Consider the following 25,706-nt stretch of genomic DNA (forward strand, 5'->3'; position numbering starts at 1 on the left):
ATGTCAGGATCTGCATTAAACGAGTCAACGAAGCAATTATCACGATTCGCAATGACTTTAAACTTTCTCATGTGAGTTGTTTGAAGACTCCACCCGCTTTGGAATTCAACCGCTCCTGATCCAGGTGTTTGCTTAAGTTTGAAATCAGTTTGTCGTTACAAATTTTCCAAACTTGAACTTTGTATTTTGTTGGTTTTATTCCAGGTTTATATCTTCATTGCTTAGATCTTCCAAGATTTCCATTTTGGATCATCAAGATGAAATATCATACGCATTCCAGCACAGAAACTGAACTGAATACAATAACAGCGTTTCGAGTCATATAATGGAATAATTCAACCGATTAAGTGAATGTTTCAACAGGGTAGTCGAATCGTGCAAGCATTCTGTGGAGGTTTGTAATCATATGATGGAGTGTTGCTACCGAATTGTGGAATTTTCCAAGCATACTGTGTGGCTGTCATTACAAAATTCCACAACTCAGTTGCAATACTCCATCATATGATTACAAACCTCCACAGAATGCTTGCACGATTCCACTACCGGTTTGACGCATTCTCTTAACTAATTGAACTATTCCATTGTATGATTCGAAACCCTATATAGGTTATGGGTATAGGAAATACAAGATTCCTGCAATCTTGATATCCGAAGTATTTATCCCTATATCATGCGTTAGGACATAATTAGAACCATCTTGTTTATTTTTTTGCATACAATGTAAATGATGCCTTAAAAATTTACCAACTGAAACTGATTTGCTTTGTTACCTACCTGTTTTGTTAATCACTGCTTCATGCCACTCAAACGAGCAATAGATGACCAAAACCGATTTGCTTTGTTTTCTGCTCTTTCTGCAAACAGTCGAACACAGAAGTTAATACGCACTGGATTTCTCACTGTTAACGATGCTGCTCGTCACACGTGAATATTCAGCTTCAAACACTCCGCTTCTCTTAGCACACACACCCCACACGCGCACACACGAGAGTCTGAAAGTAGAAAAGAAAAATGAAACCGATTATTGCAAACAAGACGATAAGAAATGCACGACTCCGCTTCGAAAGACACACATTCGTCACCCTGCCGCTGGACTGGTACCGATTGGTCTGCTCGAATGACGGTCAGCAGTGTGCTGTACGACTGCCGTATTCAATAAGTCCGACACAACGATCCGGTATCAATTCGAAAGCTAAACAATAATCCTGCAAATGGTGCAATGAAGGCAACGAAGCTTCGTTTGATCGACCGGGCAGACGAAGTAGTAACCACTTTCCTTTGGCCAAAAGAAAATTCCAGCATTGTGCGCTGTCGTGGACTGTGCGGTTTGTCCAGTGTCTTATGATCACGGCACCCGAGAGCTTAGTCCGATGCCTGCTGCCGTGTGCGGAAGCAAAGTTTTATGACCACCCCGTCCTCCGGTTCAGGAGCAGTATTGATTTCATCAAACCATTGTCAGTGGTAGTGCCATTTTTCCCATCGCTGCTGTTATTTTATTGCGAAACAAAACAAGCATCTTGTGAAGTGCTTTCCTTGCTGCACGACGCAGCAAAGAGGAAATAGATAAATCTAGTTTTACCCACAACCGCTCTGACCACAACAGGATCAACCGTCAACCAGCGGCCCCATACGCCGGAAATGTGCGACGGTGGCCGCGCATCCTCGCGGAGAAGACTAATGGGCAGCGATATAAATCAGCGAACAGTGAGGCCCGTCATCACAGCGGCACAAGACGAATGCTGCTGAGAAATGTCGATGAAGCGGATTTATTGCCCATCCGCAGTGGGAGGGGAAATGTTTTGATGCTTGGAATGCTAAAGAGAAATGAAATGGATTTGTTTAATTGTGAAGTTTGCTTTTCATCAGATAAAGTTCATTGTGAAACGGCAAATGTAATGGCTTTTGCTTCCAGCTGGCTTCAGATACCATCATATCAACATTAGCAATTTGAGGGAAATCTTCAAGTTTCTACGAAACTGCTTTAATGTCTACGCATCTCGGACGAAAACAAAAAAAAAAGGAACAATTGTGGATTTATTCATGCAAAAATAGCCGATCCTACATTCTCATCCCCACTCAAACTGCCTTCGAACGTGAAGCATCATCCCGGGGCTGATGAATTCAAATGCGGTCTCCATTAATCATCATCCGATTTTAATACATCCTGGTGAACGCTCTGTGTGTGTGTCTGTGTCTGAGCAGTCATGTAGAAGGAAAGGAAATGTTTTCCTTGCAAATTCCAGACAGTGCTGCGGACAACAATCAACCTTAGTAGCCGTTGATGCAGACATACCAGAACGTTGAAATCCCCCCGGCTTTTATGTGTGTATGTGTGGTTTTTCACGGAAGCATTGCTTGCTTTTCTTTCGAGGTCTGTGCGCATTACGGTTTAGTAGGTGGAAAACCACATTATGGACGACCCACGCGGCCGGATCTTCCAAGAGGTAAGGATGGCCCCGTGTACACACGATTACATCGGTCACCGTGGTTATGAGCTTGCGCTTCTATTTCTTCTTTTATTTGTGGGTTTTCCTCCCTCCTCTCGCCCCACTCCTCTCGCCCCACACTTTGATGTGCCTAGAGAGGATGAGTTTCATCGTCATGCGCGAGCGTCAAAGAATTTGCAAGATAAAACTAATGGTTTGCGTTTTGGGAAGGTGAGACGACGTCGTTGTGGTAGTGTAGGTATTCAGGTAATAGTGGAGCGATTTTCCGGAACCGTGAGTGCGTGAAAAATCACCAACGTGAGGGAAATTTTGGGATGTCGTTGGATGATGCGTATATTGTGGGTGTTGAAATTTACTAAAACCGTTTACTAACTTCAATTAGATATTTAAAGTATTGAAGAGAGTAAGTGTTGAAAGTCTCGATTAAATACATGCGACGTTTTTATGAATATCTTCAGTGGAATTTAACTCTCAATTCATCCAAAATTCGTTTTATTTTGAGTTTTCGCCCGGAAAAGAGTTTGTTAACGTTCTTTGTTTTTTTTTAATGTAATTTTATGCTAAAAGTCGTTTCAAACAGTTTTTATCATCTCTTGCCAATATTATTTAACGATGCTTTACAAACAGAAATCTAGGGTTTAGTTGAACATGTGATTTTGTAGGTATTTTTGACATAATTTCACCAATTTTCATCGTCTATTAAAAAAAGTAGTCGAAATTGACAAATTTCTTTCAATAATCTCCAACCAAACGTCCCAAAAAATGCTGCTGAGACTGAAAGTACCACAACTGTTAGCAAATTAAATCATTAGTGGCACAAAAAACCATCGTGATTGGGTAGGAAAAGAAATCTAGGCCGGAAAAATCTCAACCCTAACAAACATCTCGTAAACTTCCGGTTTTTTCAAAAAGTCAGCAAAAACCGCGTCAAAGCCAACCGGTGAGCAAAAACCAACCAAAAGAACTTGGTTCCAAAACTCGCGACTTTCACAATGTCAGCGTCCAGGTTACGCACAAAGTCTTGAGTCAGCAGGCTTCAAAATTAATGAACGCTCTAATGGGTATAGGTATTTCAGAGGGAGTGAGAAGAAACAAACAAATGGTTGGCGAAAAGCAAGACCCATGCTTCGTCGCAGTGATCGAAAAGCGTTGGAGTGGTTTGGCGCACAAGGAAATCAATTAATCTTGCTACGACGCTACGAGCTTTGTCGATTGTTTAGTGAGCTCGGTTGGATTGCGGGGGGAAAATTGATTGTTTCGATTTTCCCTATTCCGTTTGCTTTGCCATTCAAAAAGGGATTGAATGAGCGCGAGAGGGAATTGCTATAACCGTTCAATAATTGTGTAATCCATTGCTCTCAATCGGAGCACCGGACGAAGAAGCTGAGGACGATGATGACAATGTATCGGTAATTAGTGGACACTTACATCAAAAACAGGTAAGACAATATTCGGCTTAAGATTTTAAACGAAGTATGACTCTCAAAAATGTGTTCATTTGAACATCATTCGAATATAAACCAAGCCCAGTAACCAATTGTCTCTAATCTAGTCAGTGTTCAGTCACCTAAAATGAAAAAAAGTACTACGTATGCTGCTACCATCAGGACCAATGTACAATGAAATCCGTCAGCTCCAATCAGAGTGCGTCTGGATCGTCAGGCGTGTTTTGACCCGAACCGACATTACCATTCCGGCAACACCCATCGGGGACTTTCAACATAGTTCTGCTGCACGAAACTGCCGTTTGTGCAGGACCCGTTTCATCATACCAGGGCACCGAGAAATAGCTGCCGATCCGTGACAGGACCCTGTGCCGACTGACGTTTGTGCAAAAGTGCTCGTTAAACTAATTAATATTCATGATGTAAAATGGCTTCAAAACGACCGGCTAGGCCGCGCGGCTGACGAGTCGGTGCAAAACGGACACTCGAATGACTCGACAGCGCGCTAGTGAATGGTGAAACTCAGTCCCTCTCTTTGTGGAACGTCCCTCGGTCGCATCGAACGGACAGTTTTCAGCTCTAACGTCGGTTACGAATGATGCGTTTGATTGCATGCTTTTGAGCACTTTTTTCCCGCGCTGGTGGAGCGATACGACAGCAAGATAGAAGCAATAAAAAACTCCGAACATATTTACGCGAACCGTTTTACCCGGCACATTCGACAACTTGATTTCGAACCGACCGAAAAACCCCATCACTTATCATCGACAACTGTCACTTCTCCTCCGCCGCTGAGCTAAGCTGAGTCTGGGACGGTGCGCCTTATTTGCTGGCTTGACCATACCGTTGCGCTCACTTTTGCACACATGCCACACATTGCATATCCGTTTTGGAGCAGCCTTCTGTTCGTCATTAAGGCTTCCGCCCGCGTGCAGACACATTGAGGAAACCAGTGGTTTATGGTGGGGAGTGCAGTGCAGGGCGAAAATCAGCGCCCAACCGAACCCGGGTCCCGGGATTGAGTTTTATTGAAGTGGAAATAACTTGATTAACTTAATTGAATTGAAATCGATAGACGTTATTTTATCAGCGATGTGTGTGTGTGAATGGGTGGCAGTGTGTACCGTTTCCCTTGATTTTCCATCTCCACATACACATACATACACACGTACAAACTCATCGTACATGCATTTCGGATTGCAGTGCGCGCAATGGTCCTTGGCGCCTGTTATTACCTGTGCATTGTGCATTCAGTGTGCAGCCACTGTGTCCCCATCAACCCCATCCATGGCATGTTTGCCTTTTTCGTTCGGCTGATTGTTCGATGTGTGCACTTTTTATTATAGACACGTATTGTTTTCCCCGTCGCGTTGAGGTGATGCCCTTCAAATTGTGAGGGAGCCTTTTTTTACTTCGTATGCCGTACAGCGTTGTGAAGTGCATGAAATATTTTCGACACGCTCGTCCAGACGATGATAGTTTACTGAACGCAGGAGAACATATCCGGGGTATTGGTTGTACAAAGGATGATTCCAATTAAACGTTGAGCCACATGGAACCGGCAAAATTTTGAGAATCGTATGAGCAAATAGTATAGTTGCTATAGAAATAATGATATTGATATTAAATAGTAATGAATAATTTTAAATGATTTTATGCCATCAAGATAACTAACTCACTCCTGTTGCGAAACGCCTCTTCAAAACATTATGGAACATAGTACGGTGCTTCTTGAATTAGCTTAACGAAGATGATTCTATGAAGCAATGTACTCTTCATCAAGCAAAACAATGTTTTTTTATTCGCAACCAGCTCTATAAAGCTCTGTAGAATATCATTCCTCGCTTGCTTCCTTCTACTTGTATGCTCTGAAGTAAAAATTTAAACAAATTGCACACCCCGTGAATGCACCGGTGGCCGGAGATGCAAGTGCCGAAAGAAAGAGTGCTTTAGTTAGTTTTATTTTCGCTTTGTTTTCCAATCCCTTATTTCTCACAGGACGACAAGACACGATAAGGTCAGCAGAAAATCGCAATTTTGCAATATGACCAGAACCAACAGAAATGAAACTATCTCTCTCCTTCCCTCAGTTTCTCTCTTTCTCTCTATCTCTCTCTTTCTTTCTCGCTCTCTCTCTCTCCCTCTCTAGTAGAATCGAAGGGGTTTGAAATCTATCCTCCTACCGCTTCAATCTCAATATTCACTGCAGAACATGCAGGGGAAGAAATTTAATAGAATAAAGCAACGATCCTTTGACCGTGTTCGGAAATGACGATCTTGTGCAAAATGCGAAATAAATCAGGGTAATGAATGAGACAGAAAGAGCGGGCATGCTGATGCTTACGGCTAAGGACGTTTGCGCTTGCCGAGTGCGCTTTCGGGCTCCAGTTACCGGGGTTTATTGTGCCAATGGAAGGTAAAACCATAGTTATTTTCATCTTTTTGATGATTGAAAAAGGAACGGTATAGTGGTTCCTGAAATGGTCAGGCAGCAGATAGTAGAAATAACAGATTCCTTAGTCTGAAAGGATAATACCGAACATTCATCTTTAAATTCAGTTAGTAGATAATTACTTTTAGTTATTATTATTATGATTGCAAGTTGTCATGCTTCTTTAATATATGTTCCAACATAAATTGCATAGCAACACCAACTTGTACTCCATGTGCATATCCGGTTTGAAGGACTAAATACTCAATAGTGGAATGGCTCAAGGTACTGTCATTGGTGAACTTTATTTAATGTGTGCTGTTTAACGTTAATGAGTTAACTGTTATGAGTTAATTTAACTACACATTATATTGGTTATTCTGATACTAAAAACTTCTAAAAACTCCTCACAAAACTCCAAAATAAAGTTACTATTTAAACTCATAAAGGTGATTAAATATAAATTTTGATAATATCGGAATTATTCCGCTGATTACGTTCATGTTAACAATTTGCCTACGACTAGCGCAATTTTTTTTTGGAAGGTCAAAAGTTGTGCAACAATCGTCACAAAATTATCTCAAAATATCACCACACCGACCACTCCGCCCAAAAAACAAACCCGCGAAGAAAAAGCCAATCGATACGATCTTCCACCACCCGGCCCGTCGACGGAAAAGCACACAAAAAGCGCTGAACCGATAGTTTTATAATTTTATAGCCATTCATTTATCAAAGCCTCGGCGCATCGCGTGCTACTGATAGTGGCAGTGCGCTCCCCCGCCCCCAAGGGTACACACAACGAAACAGGATGACCGTGATGGCGAATAGTTCTTCCGGTGGCACGGCGTTGTATACCGGTTTCCGCGTCCGGAGGGATTAACAGTTGCACCCGATGCAATGCCGATTCTGTTTGAGGAAGGAAACAGAAGAGCGAGGGAGGGGAAGGTAACGGTGCCAGTCCCGTCACGAATTCGAAATAGCGATACGGAACTTGGCGTGTATCCGAGCACCCGGTCGCGTCGAGTGAAATGAATAAAAATCCATTATTTCGTCACGCAAATTTGGATGAGGAAATTTAATTAAAACACATTTTGTCGACGGACGGGGACAGACCCGCTGACGTGCAACTGCGTAGGAAACCCCAGCCGAATTCGGAGTGGAATCGAACCAGTGGCTGCAGAAGCGCAAGTGATGGAGTTGGCGCAGAGGCGGCAGAGTGTATAATTTGCAACGATAATAGTGCAACAATGCACCCTCTGTCGGGCTCGCGGAAATCGGTTCGTTTTCAATTTCAATTCTACGCGAAGATCAGAATAGATATCAATTAAATTATATTCGATGCTGAATGAAGCTGTCAGTAGGCTATTTTAGAGTCCGGCTTCGGGAGTGCACGAACTGCTGAATCACTGTGGGTGTGTGTGCGTGAGAGAGAATGAACGATAGTATTAGTCCGGCACCGGTGTTGAATGTTGAGGTTAAGCATGCACTTTGGAAAAGGCTTTTGATACGCTCGTACCAACCTAATTTGGAAACAAAAATTGAGTTATTTAGTAGATCACGTGTACACATGAAATCGTACCGCCGTTAAAATAAACCCTCACAAAGTACTGAATGGTTTCACACATTGCATTATGAGAGCTTGATAATGGGGGCCTTTACGATTCTAGTTAGTTTTTTGTATGGAGTTTGACAGTTGGAGGCTGAAATCATGTTAACACTCCATACAAAACCACACAAAAAATCAAACCTGCAATTTTCAGTCTAGATTATTCTAGCCACAAAGCTAGAATTAGATTCGAGTATCTGCTCGAAAACACGGGTTGTTTACATTTATCCCAAGGTCCATTAAAGAGATCTGGTGATGGAATCCAGAATCAAAGTGTATGTAGTCCTGGTGGTCTCATTGCATGTTTTATAACCAAAATTGAATATCACTTTTTGACAGGATGGGTGAAAACTTTTGTTCAAACAAGCTTTCTGAAGGCATGACGAATACACAAAACACTCTTAAAATCTTCATTCAGAAACAGAAGCGATAAAAATCAGTCTTCTATATTCATACACCTTGGGATAAGCCCACCAGTATATTATAACCACTTAGATAGCTGCTCGAAAACTGATATACAATGCAAAAGCTGATAGGCTGAAATTTCAGCCTACGAGCTTAAAACGGAAAGGCCCCCAATATTGGGTCTTATCTGCTTAACGGGAATGTTGGAAATCTTTACCTTCATCGATGACTTAATCGAACAATACAACGCATGGATTTGTCCGTCATCGTAATGGACTCACCAGCAAACAGAAGCTTGTTCCAAAAAAAACATTCATCATTGAATGAACGTGCCTACAAACGAGTCATAGCTTATCGTGGGATAGAGATAAACCTCTGATTTGAAATATGTTGCAAGATGGCAATAAATATACGAGTGATTTGAAGATTTGGCTCAGTTTAGGCCACGTTTAACAGTTGCCAGAAAGCATGAGGACTAAGCTTGTGGTAGTTGTGCTCGCCTCGGTAGCGCTAGTGTCTGTTTCTGGGGAGTTGCGATGTGTTCAACAGACGTTCGAGGGTCTCGGTGGAGTGTTTCCCAGTCCCAGTTCGTCCTCGGAATATTCGCGTTGCAATGCTGGTGTAGTGCAAACGGTTCCCTGTCCAGATGAACACTACTTTGACACAGCAGTGCAACGCTGTCTACTTGGACAGATGGAAGAACAGTCACACGTAGAAGTAGCGTTCCAGTTCGAAGAGCTTTGCAACAATCCCGACGTTGTGCAGATCTTTCCCAACCCAACCAACTGCACCCAGTACATCCTGTGTTACGGAACGGTGCCGATCGTACAAAGCTGTAGCGGTGGGCTTCTGTTCAACCCACAGCTAAACACCTGTGACTTGCCCGGAAACGTTGTGTGTGGTTACAGCTGCCCCTCTGTAGATGATCCCTACAACCCGGTGTGGCTGCCGGATGCACAGCTGCAAGATTGCTCGAGGTAAGCGTACTCGCACTGATATCTCCCACATGCGTAAGTTAGTGATTAACTCCATTCCATGGCCGTGTTATCTTTTTCGGCAGGCACTATCTCTGTTTCAAAGGTGAACCACTGCAGTTCCAGTGTTACAGCAATCTTTACTTTGACATTGAGACGCGTACCTGCACCTATCCCCAGTACTCAACGTGCCGAGTGCCGAACGTGTACTGCAACACGACACTTACAGTGAATGTGGAAAATCCAAGAAGCTGCACCTCGTACTACACCTGCGTTGAGGGATTCCCGCACTATAGGACGTGTGGATATGAAGAGTACTTTTCGGTGCCGCTTGGTATGTGTATTCCTGGGACATGTGGACCAGATACTACAACAACCGTTGGACCTTCCACCGTAACTGTTACCGAGCTGACGTCAACGACTGGCCCGCCCGGAACGACACCATCACTAACATCAACGACGGACTGGAATACGCAAACAACGGATTTTACCTCCACAACCGTATCAATCTCTACCATAACCGTACCAGAGTCCACTACGTCAGGCTTGGAGACCACAACGTCTACTATTTCCGATACCTCCACAATGTCTCCTACAACACCAGAGATCTCAACATTTACTCCTAGTACACCGGAGCTTACAACAAACTTTGAAACACCAACGCCTACTATTCCTAACACATCTTCCACGCCTTCAATAACACCAGAGACATCTACATTTGCTCCTAGCACACCGGAGCTTACGACAGACCTTCCGACAATGACGCCTAGTACTCCCGACACCCCCACAATATCTCCAACAACACCAGAGTTCTCAACATTTACTCCTAGCACACCGGAGCTTACAACAGACTTTGAGACCACAACGCCTACTACTCCTGACACACCTTCAACGACATTCGATACGACAACGCTTGCTCCCAGCACAGCCGAACCTACTACTGAACCATCAACAATCTCCACTGACTCTACGACAACTACTGTAGAGTTACCAACGACTACTACTACAATCGAACAAACTACAACTACCACACCAGACCCTACCACAACTACCACCGAACAACCGACCACTACTACACCGGAACCTACCACTACAACAGAGATGGTAACGATCGATCCGAGTGACGTCTGTCCTGAACTTGGTGTCATCATTCTACCCTATCCCACCAACTGCTACATGTACATCTTATGTCTCAACGGTGTAGGTGGCACAGCGTCCTGCAAGGCAAATGAGATTTTTAATCCAATCACGGCCGTGTGTGTACCAGGCAATCAGCAAACTTGCACGCCGTCGTAACGAGTTCAATACTCTCAGCAAGCGTTGCGATTAATTTCCTGAAATAAAAGTGCACATTCAATCAGAAACAGACAGGGAGACGCTGTCCATACTATTAGGCGACCAAGTAGACTTGAAATCGGTTCCCGCACTGGTGGCGAGCGTTTGTACTACTACACTACCATGTTGAACATCAAATTTATGGCTGGCAGTGAGCGTCGAACATGCACGCTCGAAAGCTTGCACCTTGTCACAGTGCGCGATCCGTTTGCATAAAGTCTGTCCAAAAAATGTGTGTGTGTTGTGTATGTATGCGCGCTTGCCGAAACAGAACATTTGAATATCGCTATGATTATAAATTTATATTCGGCGAAAGAATGCCACAAAACAGGGAGGAATAAATTTCAGCTCGACAACTCTACAGCACTGGCAGCGTGTGTTTGTCCTCCCAGCTCCATTCCTTCTGGCCAATGGCATAGGTGTCTGTGTTTGCAGAAAATACCCTTCCCCCGAACTTCGGACGGGAATGCAAGGACAGCAAGGCGTTTACCGCAAAACGTGGCGAGGCGAGCCGGGATCCTCCGTGCTAAGTGTGGAGGCGTGTGAAAAACCACCGACGAACACGGTGGTGGCACGGCAACAAGAAAGCAATGTGCAAGGGCGCAAGGGGAAAATAATGTTGAAATATTTATATAAATTTCAGATTTTGTTTTTGTGTATTTTATTGATAACGCAAACATTGAAACCCATTCATTCTTGCCGTCTCCTCCCATTCTGCGTCCGCCGTGATTCCAACGGGGTTTGTTCAGCCTTAGCTGTGTTTCCCAAGCGAATTGCCATGGAGCGACAGCGGTAGCACCAACACCAAATGCAAACGCGACATCAGCCATCCATTTCCACCCAGTGGCATGCTGAGGGTGCTGCACACGAATGGCAAATTCCCCATATGCATGTGGCTTCATACGCTGGTTTGCGAGCGAGCGAGCGAGAGATACGTGCCGGGGCACAAAGAAAACTGGTCGGCACTTTGGAGCGTTCCCGCAAAGAAGATGGGAGTGTTCGGGATTGCTTTGGCATGCATCGGGTACTGTGTTGACTTTTGGGATGCACTGCCCATGTGTGTGTGTGTGTTTCTGTGTGTACTTTTGCGGGGATAGTGTTGATTGGAATTTATGCCGGTAGTCCCGGTGCTGCGTGTGTGTATACCGAAGGACGGTGTATGTCTGTCACAGTCTCGTTTTGGATGGAGCGGCACACCAGGGTTTGGTAGTGATGATCCAGGCGATCCGATTTTCATCATCAGGTGGTGATAAATAAAAGTGATTGCATCATTTTTCGCCGGCACCGTGGCATGTGCATCCGGCAGGGATGTGTTTGAATACACAAGCTTTGACCTAAATTTTTTAATCAAAATAAAAGCATTTTATGGGTAGTTTTAGAAGTGTATATGCTCAAGAGCTTACTTTCAAGAAAATTTGCAGCACTTTTAGTGTAATGCTTGATTGCAGAAAAGTTGGAATCAAGTATGTTTGATTAAATCAGAAAATTCTAACTCTTCTAGCAGCTTCTACTTTGAGTCGATACATTACGGGAATGATCTAAAACTACTTGATATAAAAATTGTTATAACATTCATCTAACTAATGCAATTCTACTATCGCTGCACTAAGGAATTGCTTGTTAAATCAATATAAAAAAAAACTTTATATTTAAAGCACATCACAAAAAGGCTTATCTGAAACAACATCGCATCACAAATGATCAAGGCTTTAATAAACCACATAATCCTCATTGCAGATAACATGCTAAAGCAAGGTCCAGGTCGAGAATGGCCAGCTGTAAGTCAATCGGAAATGCATCTGCATCTGCAGGGATGCAAGTTAAAATATCATAACGGTGCAAGAGCAATGACATCACTGCACATAAATCACAACGCAAGTGAAACATCGGAAGAAGAGAAACAAAACAAAAAAATGCATTCCAGCAATGCACTTCACAATCACAAAGTAATGGCCCAAAGGCCTGTACAGGCCGGTGCATCCGGCGGCAAAGATGGAGGCGAGAGAAAAGAAGCAACAAAAAATGAAGGCTCTCGGGAAAGATTTATGGGCGCACGCTCTCGCACCGGTGACCAATCGGAGGAAGGTCCTGTTGTAACTCGATAATTCATGAATAAAAACCATAAATTGAATGAATAATTTCACCCCGCCCCCCTTTTCAACCATGGTCCATCGCTTCACCCTTTCACGCAAAAAAACGACAGCCAGTGAGCAAACAAACCCGTGGGCGCAACAGAAGCCCTGCCCCGTGTGGAAAATAATGAAATATTTACAAATGCACTTGCACACGCGAATGGTACGATCTGCGGCAGACGCGAAAACATGTCGCTAGAGGCTGAGTGAGAAGAAGAAGAAAAAAATATAACAGAAACACTCCCACTCCACGCCGCTGCACGCCATTCAAAAACCCTCCGGTAGCGGCAGTTCACGAAGTAAAACAGTGTGTGATTTATTTGAATATTTGACGTTATTCAAATTTCCGCCCATAACTACTCAGTGTGTTTGGGTGTGTGTGTGCGATTGTGTTACGTGTGGGATGGATGCTGCTGTGCCTGTGTCCAGCACCGAAAATGTGGCGGTGCAGTAAAGGCTCATGTACAAGCGTTGGAAAATAAAACCAAACTAAACTACTTTACTGATGCAAAATGCGATTTTGTGTACGTGCGTTTGTGCGTGTGTGTGCGTTGCATTTGCAGTTGATGACAGGTTTTGGAATCGAAATGCTGATGAAAACAAAGCGCTGGCGCATTACAAACATCCAATGGAGGGAAAATGTGTTTCAAATTTTTGCTTGCTTATGATTTATGAAATCTGTTCACGATATTGTTTCATCCCGTGAATGCATAGTAGGTTTGGTGACATTGTAATGGATACGGAGAGAAGAGTGTGGTGGCATGGATTACCGAATTTTCATTCGGTTGCAAAGCGAAACGTAATGGTTTGTAGTGGTAATTTATTTTAGCTTTTGCTATTTTAATAAAGAAACAAAAAATCGTCAGTTTTATTCATTTAGGAATAATATGAATGGGGATGAATGTTATGATTTATTCAACTACATGTTGAGAATAAATTTAAATATGAAACCATTCCAACAACGTTTGATGCACATAGCCATTTACGTTGGAGAGCTTTATCAATCCGATGAGTGTTTAATGTACATCGAGTTTGTCATTTATAGGTTGAAATGTTATCAACATGTAATACCAAACCAAACTCTAATTTTTCCTCAAAAAAAGCTTAAAAAAACTAGAACGAATTTTGAAACAAAGTACAGTACTTTTTATTTGAAAGCTCGATAGTTGTCTAGCCGTTAAATTAAAAAGCATACGTTTGTATGGATAAATAACTGCTTTTCTTTACGGCATCTGTTTACATGACACTTACAAGCCAATTATCGTGAATTTCACGTGTCAAACAGTTCATTTCGCTGGGTATTTCACTGAGTGAAGCCGCACACTCAAAAAAGCTCTCTAGCTTAAACCATCAAAGGTATTATTAGTCGCCTTAAAGAGCTAAAAACGTCCTCACGAAACCATTCTTCCAACCACTTCAAATACCAAACAGAAATCAGGTCAATACTTTTGCTGCTCCAGCTTCTTCTTCCATCATCCAACCTCAATTCAAACGACACTGCACCACCACCACCTCAAATGCTAACCTTAAGCGTTGGAGTTTTGATTTGTAACACCGGAAATTAAATTTCAGCAACCGGCCCAAACGAAAAGGTCACCCAGCCGACGGTACCGGGGAAAGTAACTCGAGCGTCAAACATTTCCCCTCTCCCGGGGAAGAACAACTCGTCCGCAACAAGATCGAAAATCGAAGTGACACACCCGGATGGATGACTTCGGTTGGGACCCGGCGCGGATACATTGGATTGGTTCCTGTCCCCGCCCAAACATCGAGCAGCAGCAGCAGAATGATTCGCTCGAAAGGTCATCCAGCGGAACGAACGATTCTTCCGGCTTGAAGACTTCCCATAAAGACGATCCCCGGACGATGCCGGTTCACTCAAAGATGGTGCCTCAAATTTATGGTAATGATCAATTACCATCCGTAACAAGCATGTCGAGAGCCTGTTGGCACCCTTGTTCTTACGGCCCACAGCGGTGTTTGGTCGAACGGCCCAAGCACCCGGCGGCCCTTCTACGAAAACAATCTTTAGGTCACCGAACAACTGTCTTATCCATGAAATTGACTGCCATCGTGACTGCAACCGAGAGCCGTGGCCGGATCGTGGCGGGGTTCAAACGACTCTGCAGTAGGACGTGTCCAATACCATCGTGGTTTCGGCTTGAACAGCCGCCCTCCAGTGAGATCTCCCACAAAAGCCCGAAAAACATCATCAAACAACAATAAAGTGATAATTTTATCTTTCGGTGAAGATTCGGTGTTCCAAGTGGTATTGTTCTTCTCTTGCACGAGATGCTCTGCAGTTGCGTCAACCCCATAGCCTTTATGGAGCTGGGTCGAACCGGCCAGTTCAGTCCTTTTGGAGCTTCTCTGCTTCTAGCTGGAGAGGTAACGGGGTTGTGCAAACTACAATGAGCAGTTGCTCTCGGTAAAAGGGCTAGGGCTAACATTAAGGTCACCCTGTCGACAAGAACCTTAACCCAGCTGCCGAATATCATACCGACGCACATTCCAGCGGCGCGGTTGGAAAAACGGACAAAAACGTCACACCAAAGATAACAGCAGCCTGGAAGTTGGGGAAAGGTGGCTCCACATGACACACTAGATGTTATCGCAACAACAGGGCATTATTGTTCTCATCTCACTGCTGCTGTCTGCCCCTTTCTCCCCGGAGAATCGTAAAGTCAAAATTGGAATCAAGCGGCATTACTGAGCGGCTTACATATGTCAGCTGCTATTTCGTTCAGGGTAGACCCTTTTTTATCCTCCCCCAGCCCACAGCATTTCAGTTGGAAATGGAAGGATTTGGAAAATCTGACTGTAATTACCACGTCAGGGGACGCAAAGCCGGGGACCAAATAATGGCAAAACCTGATAGCGGAGCGATTGGAAATCATAGAACCCTAGACAAGGTAACGGCGGACTTGGGCGCATATAGCTTATTAGTTGCGTATTGACGTTCCAATTGAAGGCAGATATTGCTGGAAATGTGATTGGATAACGAAATTTCCTCCACGAATCCAATGAAGCCTAACGATCGACGAAATTGATGATTTTATGGCACACGAAACTTGGGCAGAAAGGGTGGTTCCAGTTCAGGGTTTGAGGGCAATATTGTTAATGTACGGTTGAAAGAAAATTGTCAACGGAAGGCATTCATTCTGACACTTGATTGTAATGAGATTTTTGTGTGAATAGGTAATTTTGAATACTTCCAATCAATATCGAACTACATCAAAGTTCCGTTGACTACGCCATAACTGTCACATGCTATAAATAGTGTCGTTGTCAATTTATCAAGTTCGAGAGGGCCACACAACACTACCATAATACTGAATAGCAGAATCTTTCGAGATCTCAAACTTCCTCCCGAATGTCATCTCAATGTCACATGCATTATTCAGCGGCTTACGGTATAAATTTTCGTCGATAAAAATTAAAAATTAACCTAACTTTCGACCTCTGAGCGCGTTCGGTCATGCTTAGAAGCACTTCTTGGAGCATCGTAAGCTTGAAATAATGCTACCCATAGCTACTCAGAGCATCGAGCGCTCCCACGCAAAACGAACCGTATTGGCGACAAAAGCTGCTCAAATTGATTATCGTTATCCTGCCCTACCGCACATCCACCCGGACCTGCAATGGCTCGTGTGATTCATAGGTGAATGTTTTTTATGAGCTGGTATGCGGGGAGCAACCGAAGAAAACCACACTACAGCTAGGTAACGAAGGGAACCGAGAAAGCATCTTCACACCGTCTTCACAGCACTGGTTAGCTCGGTTACCATGGCCTCACTGCAAACCATCTAATTCAGAAGCCATAAAAATCTCCAAAATCCATCAGCCATCCCCAGCACACGGTTACGAATGTTCCGATCGCGCTACGGGGACGTATAAATTTTTCGTTCCAAAGATTGATTCACACCTGCCCAAGGGGGTCGGAACACCTGCAAATGGGGTGAAAGATGGAGAAGACGGCGACAGCGAACGACACTGCAGATATTTTCCTGCAGTACCGATCCGATGTCGTATTTCAATCGAGACATCTTGAAGTGGCATAAAAAGGAACACATTACAGCTGAGCTTCTTTCGCCGGGAACGACCGGGAGCTGCCATCGGTAGCACGATTTCGGAACGGATCGAAGCCCGGTTACACTCATGATTTCTTTATCACCAGAAATATCTTAGCGGGTTTCGTTTTTGTCGTTTTCTTTGGTACTTCTTTTCAGGTGGTCGCAACGAAGTGTTCGATTTTGTGTTCGAGAAGCAACAAAAACCAGAAAGAAACTTTTACCGAAGCTGTAGTAGTTTATTTTTCTTTGCTAGCAACTTTCATTTCGAGCACTGTATGGGAAAGGTTTTCAGCAACTTTCAACACGTAGCAAATACACTTCAGTGGTTCTGTTTCTGCAGTACATTTTTGCCATTCATACATACGTGTAGCAGACTGTTACAGCTCAGAAGCTGAATATTTATCAAAAAATATGGCTCACCAACTCACCCCGCGCTCATTTTCATTACTGTGCATTTCAATTATTGCAAAGGTTGCAAGCTTTTGGCCAGCAGTACACAACTGGAACGTCATTCTGAACCAAAGAGCAAAAGGGGCCACTATTTGTCTGGATCTGTCTGTTTGCGCTGGCTAATGAATGAAAGCCTGCATCTCCCATGGTGGATGATGTTTGCGGTGCAGTGCGCTACTAAAAGGCACATTTTAATCAGCAAATCCATTTCCCATAACTTTAATAGAGTTGCAGTGCAAATATACTCGCACAAGGATGTCCGCTTGCATCGGGTTTAGGAGCAAAATGGCAAAATGGATTTGAACATTTCTTCGTAATTTGTGATTGATCAGCAATTTGCCGAAACGTTCGCTCAGGGTGTTGAGCAGAATCTACATCATTCGATCAAACAAGAATGCATTTATTCGATGTTCCGTACCGTACATCAAAAGCGATCGCTCCACGAAATCGACATCATCATCGCCAACAAGCTTCGGATGGTGCATTAGTTTTAGCCGCTAAAGCTAAACCTCGTCCATATTTCGGTGGCAAACGGTACGGTTCTCTCGGTGTGGTTCTGTGCACATTGCAAAACACAAGCTAATTGAAATCGACAAAAGCGGGGGAACGGTTCTGTTGATTGCGCTGCTGCTGCTGCTCAGCAAATCGAAATGTTGTTGCTGCCGCTGCTGCTGTGTTTACTTTGAAATTTGGATATTTTTCACACACTGCGTTTGACTACGTTTGAAATTTGTGAAAACCAATCAATGCATTTCAATTCGGTAGATTGCACTGATTGCAAGGAATGATACTGTTAGTGTTGCGCTTTGTTGAAAGTTGTGGAATTGAATATAATTATCAAAACTTTTTCATTCTCCAATTAATAATATACTATGGAGCAACTTGTTTCCATTTGATTTGATCTTTATCCGTTCTCTAATACTTTATCATACGTTTAACTTGTTATAAATCTCTTAGCTGACGTAATAAAAGCTTCGTTTCACTGTACAAAACCACCCATCAAGCAACATCCTTTGTCCTCACTAACTATTTCCTCCCCTTGACATCGTATCTTCGCTACACTTCTGCTAAGGAAGTTTTTAATAAGCCTTAAGTGGTGTGTCGGGAACAAAAGTGCATGCGAGTTATTGTGTTTTTTTTTTTTGGTTTTGTTTTCACTCGAGCTCGCATACAGCACGCCGGATGAAAATGAAACGGTCGTCACACACTCACCCTAGTCGTATTAAAAGCATCCCTACATGTGCCCCTACTTGTGAGGAGGAGAGGTCATGACAGCACATTCATTATACGACAGTGGAAGAGGTACGTAATTTGATTTTGTCGCCAGCAAAAGCAACGGTTGGTGTATCGTTCGGGGGTTTTATTTTCCTATTTATTTTGTACCCGTGCCCCGGTGGTTTGGCACGTAAGCTGGTCCCGCCAGACACGCAGCGGTCTGGCAAATCGCATGTGCTCGGAAGGCTAAGGTGTCAACAGCAACAGAAAGGATAAAGCGAAAAGTTCAATGGGTGGGTAATGCGAAGGTTAAGTGTACAAAGCATGATGGTGGCTAGTTTTGCACCATGTGCTGCACGCAACGTTTTGAGGTAGCTTAGTTTTCGTTTTAGAATGATCATACAAATAAATCAATTTGTCCTAAAATAATTTTTAGTTTAATTTTAATATTCAGATAGCGGTGCGATGTTGTTAGGCAGAATGTTAAAACAACTCTGTATCACTACCGAATCATTTTGAAACTCGTCAGTAACGATATACATCAAATATTTAGTTTAATCGGTCACTTCACAAAACTTATTGAAGTGCTTTTTTAAAATATAATTACTGTGAGGATATTTCTCAGAAATTTGGTTGGTGTTAACTCGAAGGAGAATTTCTGATAAAGTCTTGCTTGTTTCTTTCTGTTCTCTAAGCTACCAATAATTACCAATATTGTAACAACGGTTTGCCAGAGAAGAAGAGGACAAAAAAGCCTTTTCGTCATCTATTTTTTAAATCTAAACCGCTAGTGATATCAGCGTAAACAAGTTCAAAAATGAACGGATTTGTTCTGCTCCTCTTTGAACTGCTCGAGTAGTTGCTCCAACAGTTGGTTTTCTGAGATTTTTACAAATATCGGCCTGTTTTTTGCAGGAGCATAGCTTATAAATGTTTTCAACGATGTGTGAAAACAAGTTTTCGGAGAAATAGTTGAACGAACTATATAGAACAAAATACTTTGCGGCAAGTAAGAAAATACGTGGAAATATCAAGTGTCCGAATTCAAGTGGTCACCACTGTAACTTATGGAGAGAACGAAAAATAATTTGCAACCAGGTTTTATAAAACAAATCTAAAGTCCGGGGGACATTGTCCGTACTCGCTAATGTAATTTTTTCACTAGCTCATCTGGCAACAACCATCGCAAGCTAGATGTCGGTATAATTTATGTGTCAAAATTATTCATACCTGTCTCATAATGTTTCGACCAGGCTATTTGTATGCCGTTTGAAATGTTGATAAACGTCCTTAAATTCCAACAAAGTATGCCGTTCAGTGTTGTTGTTGTACAAATCGTCATTCATACAAAGCGCTGGGCAACATTTCTCCAATATCTATCCATCATTGGGTAAAATTATAGCCTGCTCGACCCAAAACTCTTTTAAATTATACCAGCTCTAGCTTCCACTCGCCGCCACTAGATGGCGTACGCGTTTACAAAAATTACGCTAGCGAGTACGGACAATGTACCCCGGCCTTAAGATAGCTTGGGTTAGCTTTCCCATTACTTTGTCTGATGTAACTGGCAATATCTTATGTTTATTTGTCTATCGATGGACAATAATGCCCTCTCGAACCATTTTAGCAATGTTTTACAATGAGTTCTTTACATTGGTTTACAATAACATAAAACATAAAAATGTGCACTATGGAACCAAATTTAACACAGAAACACGATCATTAAACTCAGTTGGCAAAATCCTCGGCTCAAAAGCGTCGCTGACTGCGTTGAAAGCACGGCACATAAGTATGAACGGGTCAGAGGAGCCAAATTGCGTTCTACGGTCGTCGAGGGCCAACATTGCCCGAGTCCGGAGCGGCCTGGCCGGAACGTACAGGTTGATGGCAGCCAGTAGTGACGGAGAGTCAATACGGCCGTCGAGAAGTCCCGTGATGAACGACAACCTGGCTTTTCGTATTCGCTCACTTAGGGTGGGTAGCCCGAGTAGTAAACACCTAGTCCGGTAATCGAGCCTTTGGTTCCATGAGCGAAGTGCAAATCGTGAAATTTTGCGCTGGATTGATTCCAATCGAGCTAACGGACGCGCTGCAGTTGGCCACCATACGATATTTGCATATTCCATCAACGACCGGATAAGTGAGCAATAGAGCGCCTTGGTGCAAGGTATATCGTTAAGCTCGCGAGTCATATTGATAACTAGTCCTAGCATTCTATTGCTGGTGGCTACTACGTGATCCAGCTGATCCTTAAATGATAGTTTTGTATCGAGCAAAACACCTAGATCCTTAACACATAGTTTTTCGCACCAAGGACTGTCCATCAAGCGCATATTCATACAATGATGGGCAGCGAGAACGACTGAAAGTGATGACTTCACATTTATCTGTGCATAGGGATAAAGCATTACGGTTGCACCAACACTGGAACTCATGCAAGGAAGTTTGCAGTCGGGCGTGGTCTTCTGGTTCACGAATAACACGAAAAATTTTCGCGTCATCTGCGTACAGTAGATGATTATCAGCCGGAAGGATCAATGTCGCGTCGTTGATGAAAAGAAGGAACAGCAAAGGACCCAGGTTGCTGCCCTGCGGGACTCCAGAAGATGCATGTACTGGACTTGACATGTACGGGCCTAACTTCACAGAATATTGACGATCTGTAAGGTACGATCTAAGCCACATTATCATAGGGTTTGGGAGACCAAGTAAGTCGAGTTTCGCTAGCAAGATGGAGTGCGATACACTGTCGAATGCTGCCTTGATATCCGTATAAATAGCATCTAGTTGTAAACCGTTATCGATAGATTTATGGCATTTGCTAACAAATTCTAGTAGATTAGTCGTTGTAGATCGCCTGGGTACAAAACCATGTTGATTCACACTAATATAGTTGCAGGCCGAGGCCAACAATGGCTCGTAGATTAGCATTTCGAACACCTTTGCACACACGCTGAGTGAGGTTATGCCACGATAGTTTACAGCATCATTCTTACAGCCCTTCTTGTAGATGGGTGTCATCCAGGAAGATTTCCAAGTGGCAGGAAAGGTTCCACACCTCAGGGACTCCTTAAAAATCTTCATCAGCGAGGGAGCAAGCGCAGAAGCACACCACTTTAGGATAACGGCCGGTATACCATCTGGGCCAGGGGTATATGAGGATTTGACACGTTTGATGGCAGAGATGATCGTATCGACAGTGATGACTGGTAGCATAGGGAGCAGTGCACCAACAGGTGTGTTAGAGAGAGCATCGGCCACATCTTCTGGACCAGTAGTTTGAGAAGCGAAGTTGTCCTTGAAGCGCAAGGCAAACAATTTACACATTTCTGGCAGGGAACAGGCACTGTCACCGTCATAACGTATAATGCTTGGTAGCCCAGCAGATTTTCGTTTTTTGTCCATATAACTCCAAAAGCGCCTAGGGTACTTGCAGAGGGAACGTGCAGTTTGTTTCAAATAACTTCGGTGACAGGATCTATTGTATCGGCGATAGAGAGAATGAACTCTGTTGTAATAAAGACGTGACGTGCTGTTTCGTTCTGCTCGTTGATCAGAATAGGCTTTTTCTTTTTTCTTTTTTTAATGCATTTAGTGTGCGATCAGCCCATGGTGGTCCACGACGAGGAATTTTAACAGGAGTGCATTCACATATAGCAGATCTCATGAACTCACAAAAAGCCTCTGTGGCATCGTCAATGGTTGAATAGTCCGAACAGTTAAAAGAATTGTCAAAAGATAAAATCAATCGCTCCAATTTTGGAAGGTCAACACGAGCATAATTCAGCCTTTTATCAGCATCAATGGCTGTAGCGATCGTAACTGGGGCTACGTTGTCCAAGTCAAAGTCAAGCGGAGGGTGGTGTTCGTCGATAGTAGTAAGGGAATATTCACAGACACGTATTGTAGAACATGTAGATGCAGCTGGCCAATTTGCGTAAATTAGGTCAAGTATTCGCCCCGATGAGTTAGTATTGGAGTTAAGCTGGTATAGTCCACTCTGATGCAAACCATCAACGAACTGGACACTGCGCGTGGAGCGTGCATGAGGCTCATAGAAATCAAAAGCAGCTCCATTTTCCTCTGATGCCGATGTCCACGATAGCGTAGACTGGTTGAAATCACCAATAAGCATGAACCTGTCTCTCGGACCAAGAGTAGTGCTGATATTAGCAACGAAGTCGATCAATGCACTTATTTTCTCCTCATTCATGCTTTGGTTAGGAGGCAGGTAGGCAGCGGCAATAAACAAACGGTGGTCGCATAACTGAATACATACGCAAGTGAGTTCTAACAGTTGCGGCAACGTAGGAAGCACATAAGAGAGGAGAGAAACGTTGCATGCAATTAAAACACCACCCCCACGAGAGTGAGAGCTGTTAGTGGCATCCCGGTCGCATCGGTAAACACGATACTCATCTCCTAGGAGGAGAGCGGTGGGAATACAGGGATCGAGCCAAGTTTCAGTGAGTACCAATACATCGTATTCCGTTTCAAGAACCGACAAACGGAACTCATCGGCTTTAGAACGCAGGCCACGCACATTCTGATAGTACACAGTGATACAAGCCGCTCGATCAGTGGGTGCTTGTTGCATAGTGTTAGTAGGCGCTGTGCTGTTGCAATTGAGCGAGCTTATCGTAGAAGGTGAGTGTATTGTGTTTGTTGTCGAAGGATTTGCTCGAGCCGTATGCGCAAAATATGGGTGCGCTGCTGTAGTGCGGTTACTTCGGAAAAAATTGAACCAGTGTAGTTTGAAGTGTTTTTGAACGTGACGTGGACGGAAGAGTGGGTGAAGGGAGAGTGCAGTTCATATCGGTTGGTGATTGTTCGGTTTGTGTTCGTGCGGGTTCATGGATATGTGCAGGTGAGTACGGATTATTGTGGGGATTATTGCGTTGGGTACAAGGCTGCTGTGGTGCCGGTGAGTGCTGAGTGCGAGGCTGTAGTGGTGCCGGTGTCTGCTGATTACGGGGTTGTTGCGGTATCGGTGTGTAAGTGTTCGTGTGTTGTGTTCGTGAATGTAGAGATCGCGGCGGGAGCGAGATGAACTCACGCACACCGAGCCCGACCGGCCAGGAGGCTGCGTTAAGTGCCTTACTACGAAGGGCAGCAGGGATTCTGACCTTGAACGATACAGCACTCAATGGGCTAGGAACCGTTCCTGCTTTTAGCAGACTAAAAGCAATTGCGTCTGTAGTGTCCAACTGCAAACACACCAACGAGACAACTTGCTCTATGGTGACGGACGCAGCCAACCTTGAAAGATGCAGCCACAAATAATCGGTTCTTGGTGTCTGTGAAACAGTTGCTATTGAAGCGGAGGTTGTATTAGTACCTGTGATTATTGGTGGTAGTGAAGGACGATCGATCCGGTGAGTGTTGTTTGTATTTGTGACGTTTGAGATTGCTGCACAGTCAACAAACACGGCATCTGAGGATGCAACTGCATCACGAAATAATCTACGTCTTTTTCCGTTTGGTAGTGCATCTGGGAGCAATTGATTGCTATGTTGCAAGGATGCCGAATGGGCCGTGGCGATTCCGGCAAAGCCATCCCGAATCTCCTGTATTACCGGTGGGACCAAGCTAGCCTTCATGGCATCAACAGCAGCTGTGAGGGCTGCCTGAAACCCAACCTGCATACCCATGCCCTTGATCGCCTTGCTACGCGGATTCCCGATGGCGTTAGTACACCCAATGCAACTCCAGTGCAGGGAGGCCATCCGTTTCACTTCGTCGATGACCGATACAGGCACCTTAGTGCACGCCAGATGGTATGTACCCTCACAATATAGGCACGTAATTGACCCTTCAACCGGGCCCAGTGCTTCCGAACATGCATAACACACATCCTCCATTTTAGATGCCACTGCAGATGAACGTCGAAGGAGCCACAAATAAAATCCAAATATATCGCGAACACGGTGGTTCTCGTCAGGAACACGATGGTAGGGTCACGAGACTACACTTATGGACACACTAAAACCCGTGTTGATTATAGCAAAACCAGAATACACCAACAAAACAGCGGATAAATGCGGAGCGATAGCAGTAGACACGCTATGTTGACAACTGTCTACTGTTGACTGTTATCCTACTGTTATCCTTTTCTTGTTATCTTCTCAATTCAATACTTTCTTGTGCTGGTTAAAAACTCAACCATGTCAGATCGAACAGTTTCACAGCTTAATCAGTAAATGGAAAACATACTTTGAACTGATAATGACAGTTAATGATGATAGTACCAACGTGTGTTTACCGTCAGAACATATAAAAATGTCTGAAAACGCTAACATTGTATACAGTAAACCGCTTAAGACACACAAAGAGGTTTATTTCAGAATAAAGCAAATCATAGGCATGGTAATATCACATTGTTGCGTTTGAGTCTTGGCTGGGAATAAGAAAAAAACTTATAATGTAATTTCGATTTTCACTAACGCATCTGGTGGCCGCAGACCAAAGCATTTTGTAAAACAATTTGGGACTGCTTCAGAAAGTATGTTATTTTTCCATATTTTTTAGTTAAACTGGACTGAAAAAGCTTTGTAATTGGTCGAAAAATAATCGGAAACAACCAGCTAAGCATCATCAGCATCAACACTCTACTAAACCGAGAATTCCGAGACAAAGGTAAGCATGCACTATTTAAAAAAACAAAAATACCTGTGGTAATGATATTATTTTCAGAATAGCATAAGCATTTACCACAAAAATTTGCCACTTTACAAAAATAGCTGATATTCGCCCAATTGTTACAATAGCAATTAAAACGAAAAAATATACCATAAATCGTGAAGTTTACCAAATCGGTAAAGTAAAAAAAAACAAATTTAGATAAGACTCTAGCTCGAATTTAGCGTACCCAATGCAATGTGAGCCTACAACTCGAACTTTTCTTTCGATTTTGAACTACTTCATACTAGCAAGTAACTGAAAATTGTTCCGTTGAGCACACACAACTGGAGTTCAGGATATATTTTGAGCGGAGTTCAATGTGTACGCTACAATATTACAACAGTATAAGTAAGTAATAATAAACAAAAATCATAAAACGCGCTAGAACAGTTTCAAGGTCGCTAAATCAAATCTAAATGCAAGATAAACACAAGCTCCTTTTAAGAAGCAATCAAATACAAGAAACAATACATACAACAATAACAATATATCAATAACGTATGAAACGG

General features: G+C 43.4%; 3 protein-coding genes across 5 annotated transcripts in view; 2 read left to right on the plus strand and 1 right to left on the minus strand.

Annotated features, from left to right (window-relative positions):
* The window catches only part of LOC120900919, a 286,191-nt gene that overhangs the window by 232,195 nt on the left and 28,290 nt on the right, over positions 1-25,706 (minus strand). For both annotated transcript variants that reach the window (XR_005739262.1, XM_040308521.1), the window contains exon 2: positions 775-992. The gene's annotated coding sequence lies outside the window, so the exon portion shown is untranslated. The remainder of the gene's footprint in view (positions 1-774; positions 993-25,706) is intronic.
* Positions 8,799-11,000, plus strand: LOC120900921 (mucin-2-like). Its single transcript, XM_040308528.1, has 2 exons — positions 8,799-9,314; positions 9,398-11,000. Exons 1-2 carry the CDS (start codon positions 8,806-8,808, stop codon positions 10,605-10,607), a joined length of 1,719 nt encoding a protein of 572 aa, XP_040164462.1. The 5' UTR covers positions 8,799-8,805; the 3' UTR covers positions 10,608-11,000.
* Positions 23,141-24,767, plus strand: LOC120900926. 2 transcript variants are annotated; one of them, XM_040308539.1, is made up of 3 exons: positions 23,141-23,383; positions 24,003-24,293; positions 24,383-24,767. In XM_040308539.1, exons 2-3 carry the CDS (start codon positions 24,027-24,029, stop codon positions 24,500-24,502), a joined length of 387 nt encoding a protein of 128 aa, XP_040164473.1. In that variant the 5' UTR covers positions 23,141-23,383; positions 24,003-24,026; the 3' UTR covers positions 24,503-24,767. The 2 variants fall into 2 exon arrangements, with proteins under 2 accessions (XP_040164473.1, XP_040164474.1); XM_040308540.1 differs by lacking the exon at positions 23,141-23,383 and adding an exon at positions 23,830-23,891.

The sequence above is a fragment of the Anopheles arabiensis genome, chromosome 3, assembly GCF_016920715.1.
Source record: "Anopheles arabiensis isolate DONGOLA chromosome 3, AaraD3, whole genome shotgun sequence".
Taxonomy (NCBI): Eukaryota; Metazoa; Arthropoda; class Insecta; order Diptera; family Culicidae; genus Anopheles; species Anopheles arabiensis.

Coding starts and splice junctions, on each gene's coding strand:
- LOC120900921 (XM_040308528.1), top strand. CDS start 8,806: ATGAGGACTAAGCTTGTGGTAGTTGTGCTCGCCTCGGTAGCGCTAGTG. Junction 9,315..9,397: donor CAGCTGCAAGATTGCTCGAG/GTAAGCGTACTC, acceptor CTTTTTCGGCAG/GCACTATCTCTGTTTCAAAG.
- LOC120900926 (XM_040308539.1), top strand. CDS start 24,027: ATGTTGCAAGGATGCCGAATGGGCCGTGGCGATTCCGGCAAAGCCATC. Junction 24,294..24,382: donor ACCTTAGTGCACGCCAGATG/GTATGTACCCTC, acceptor CCTCCATTTTAG/ATGCCACTGCAGATGAACGT.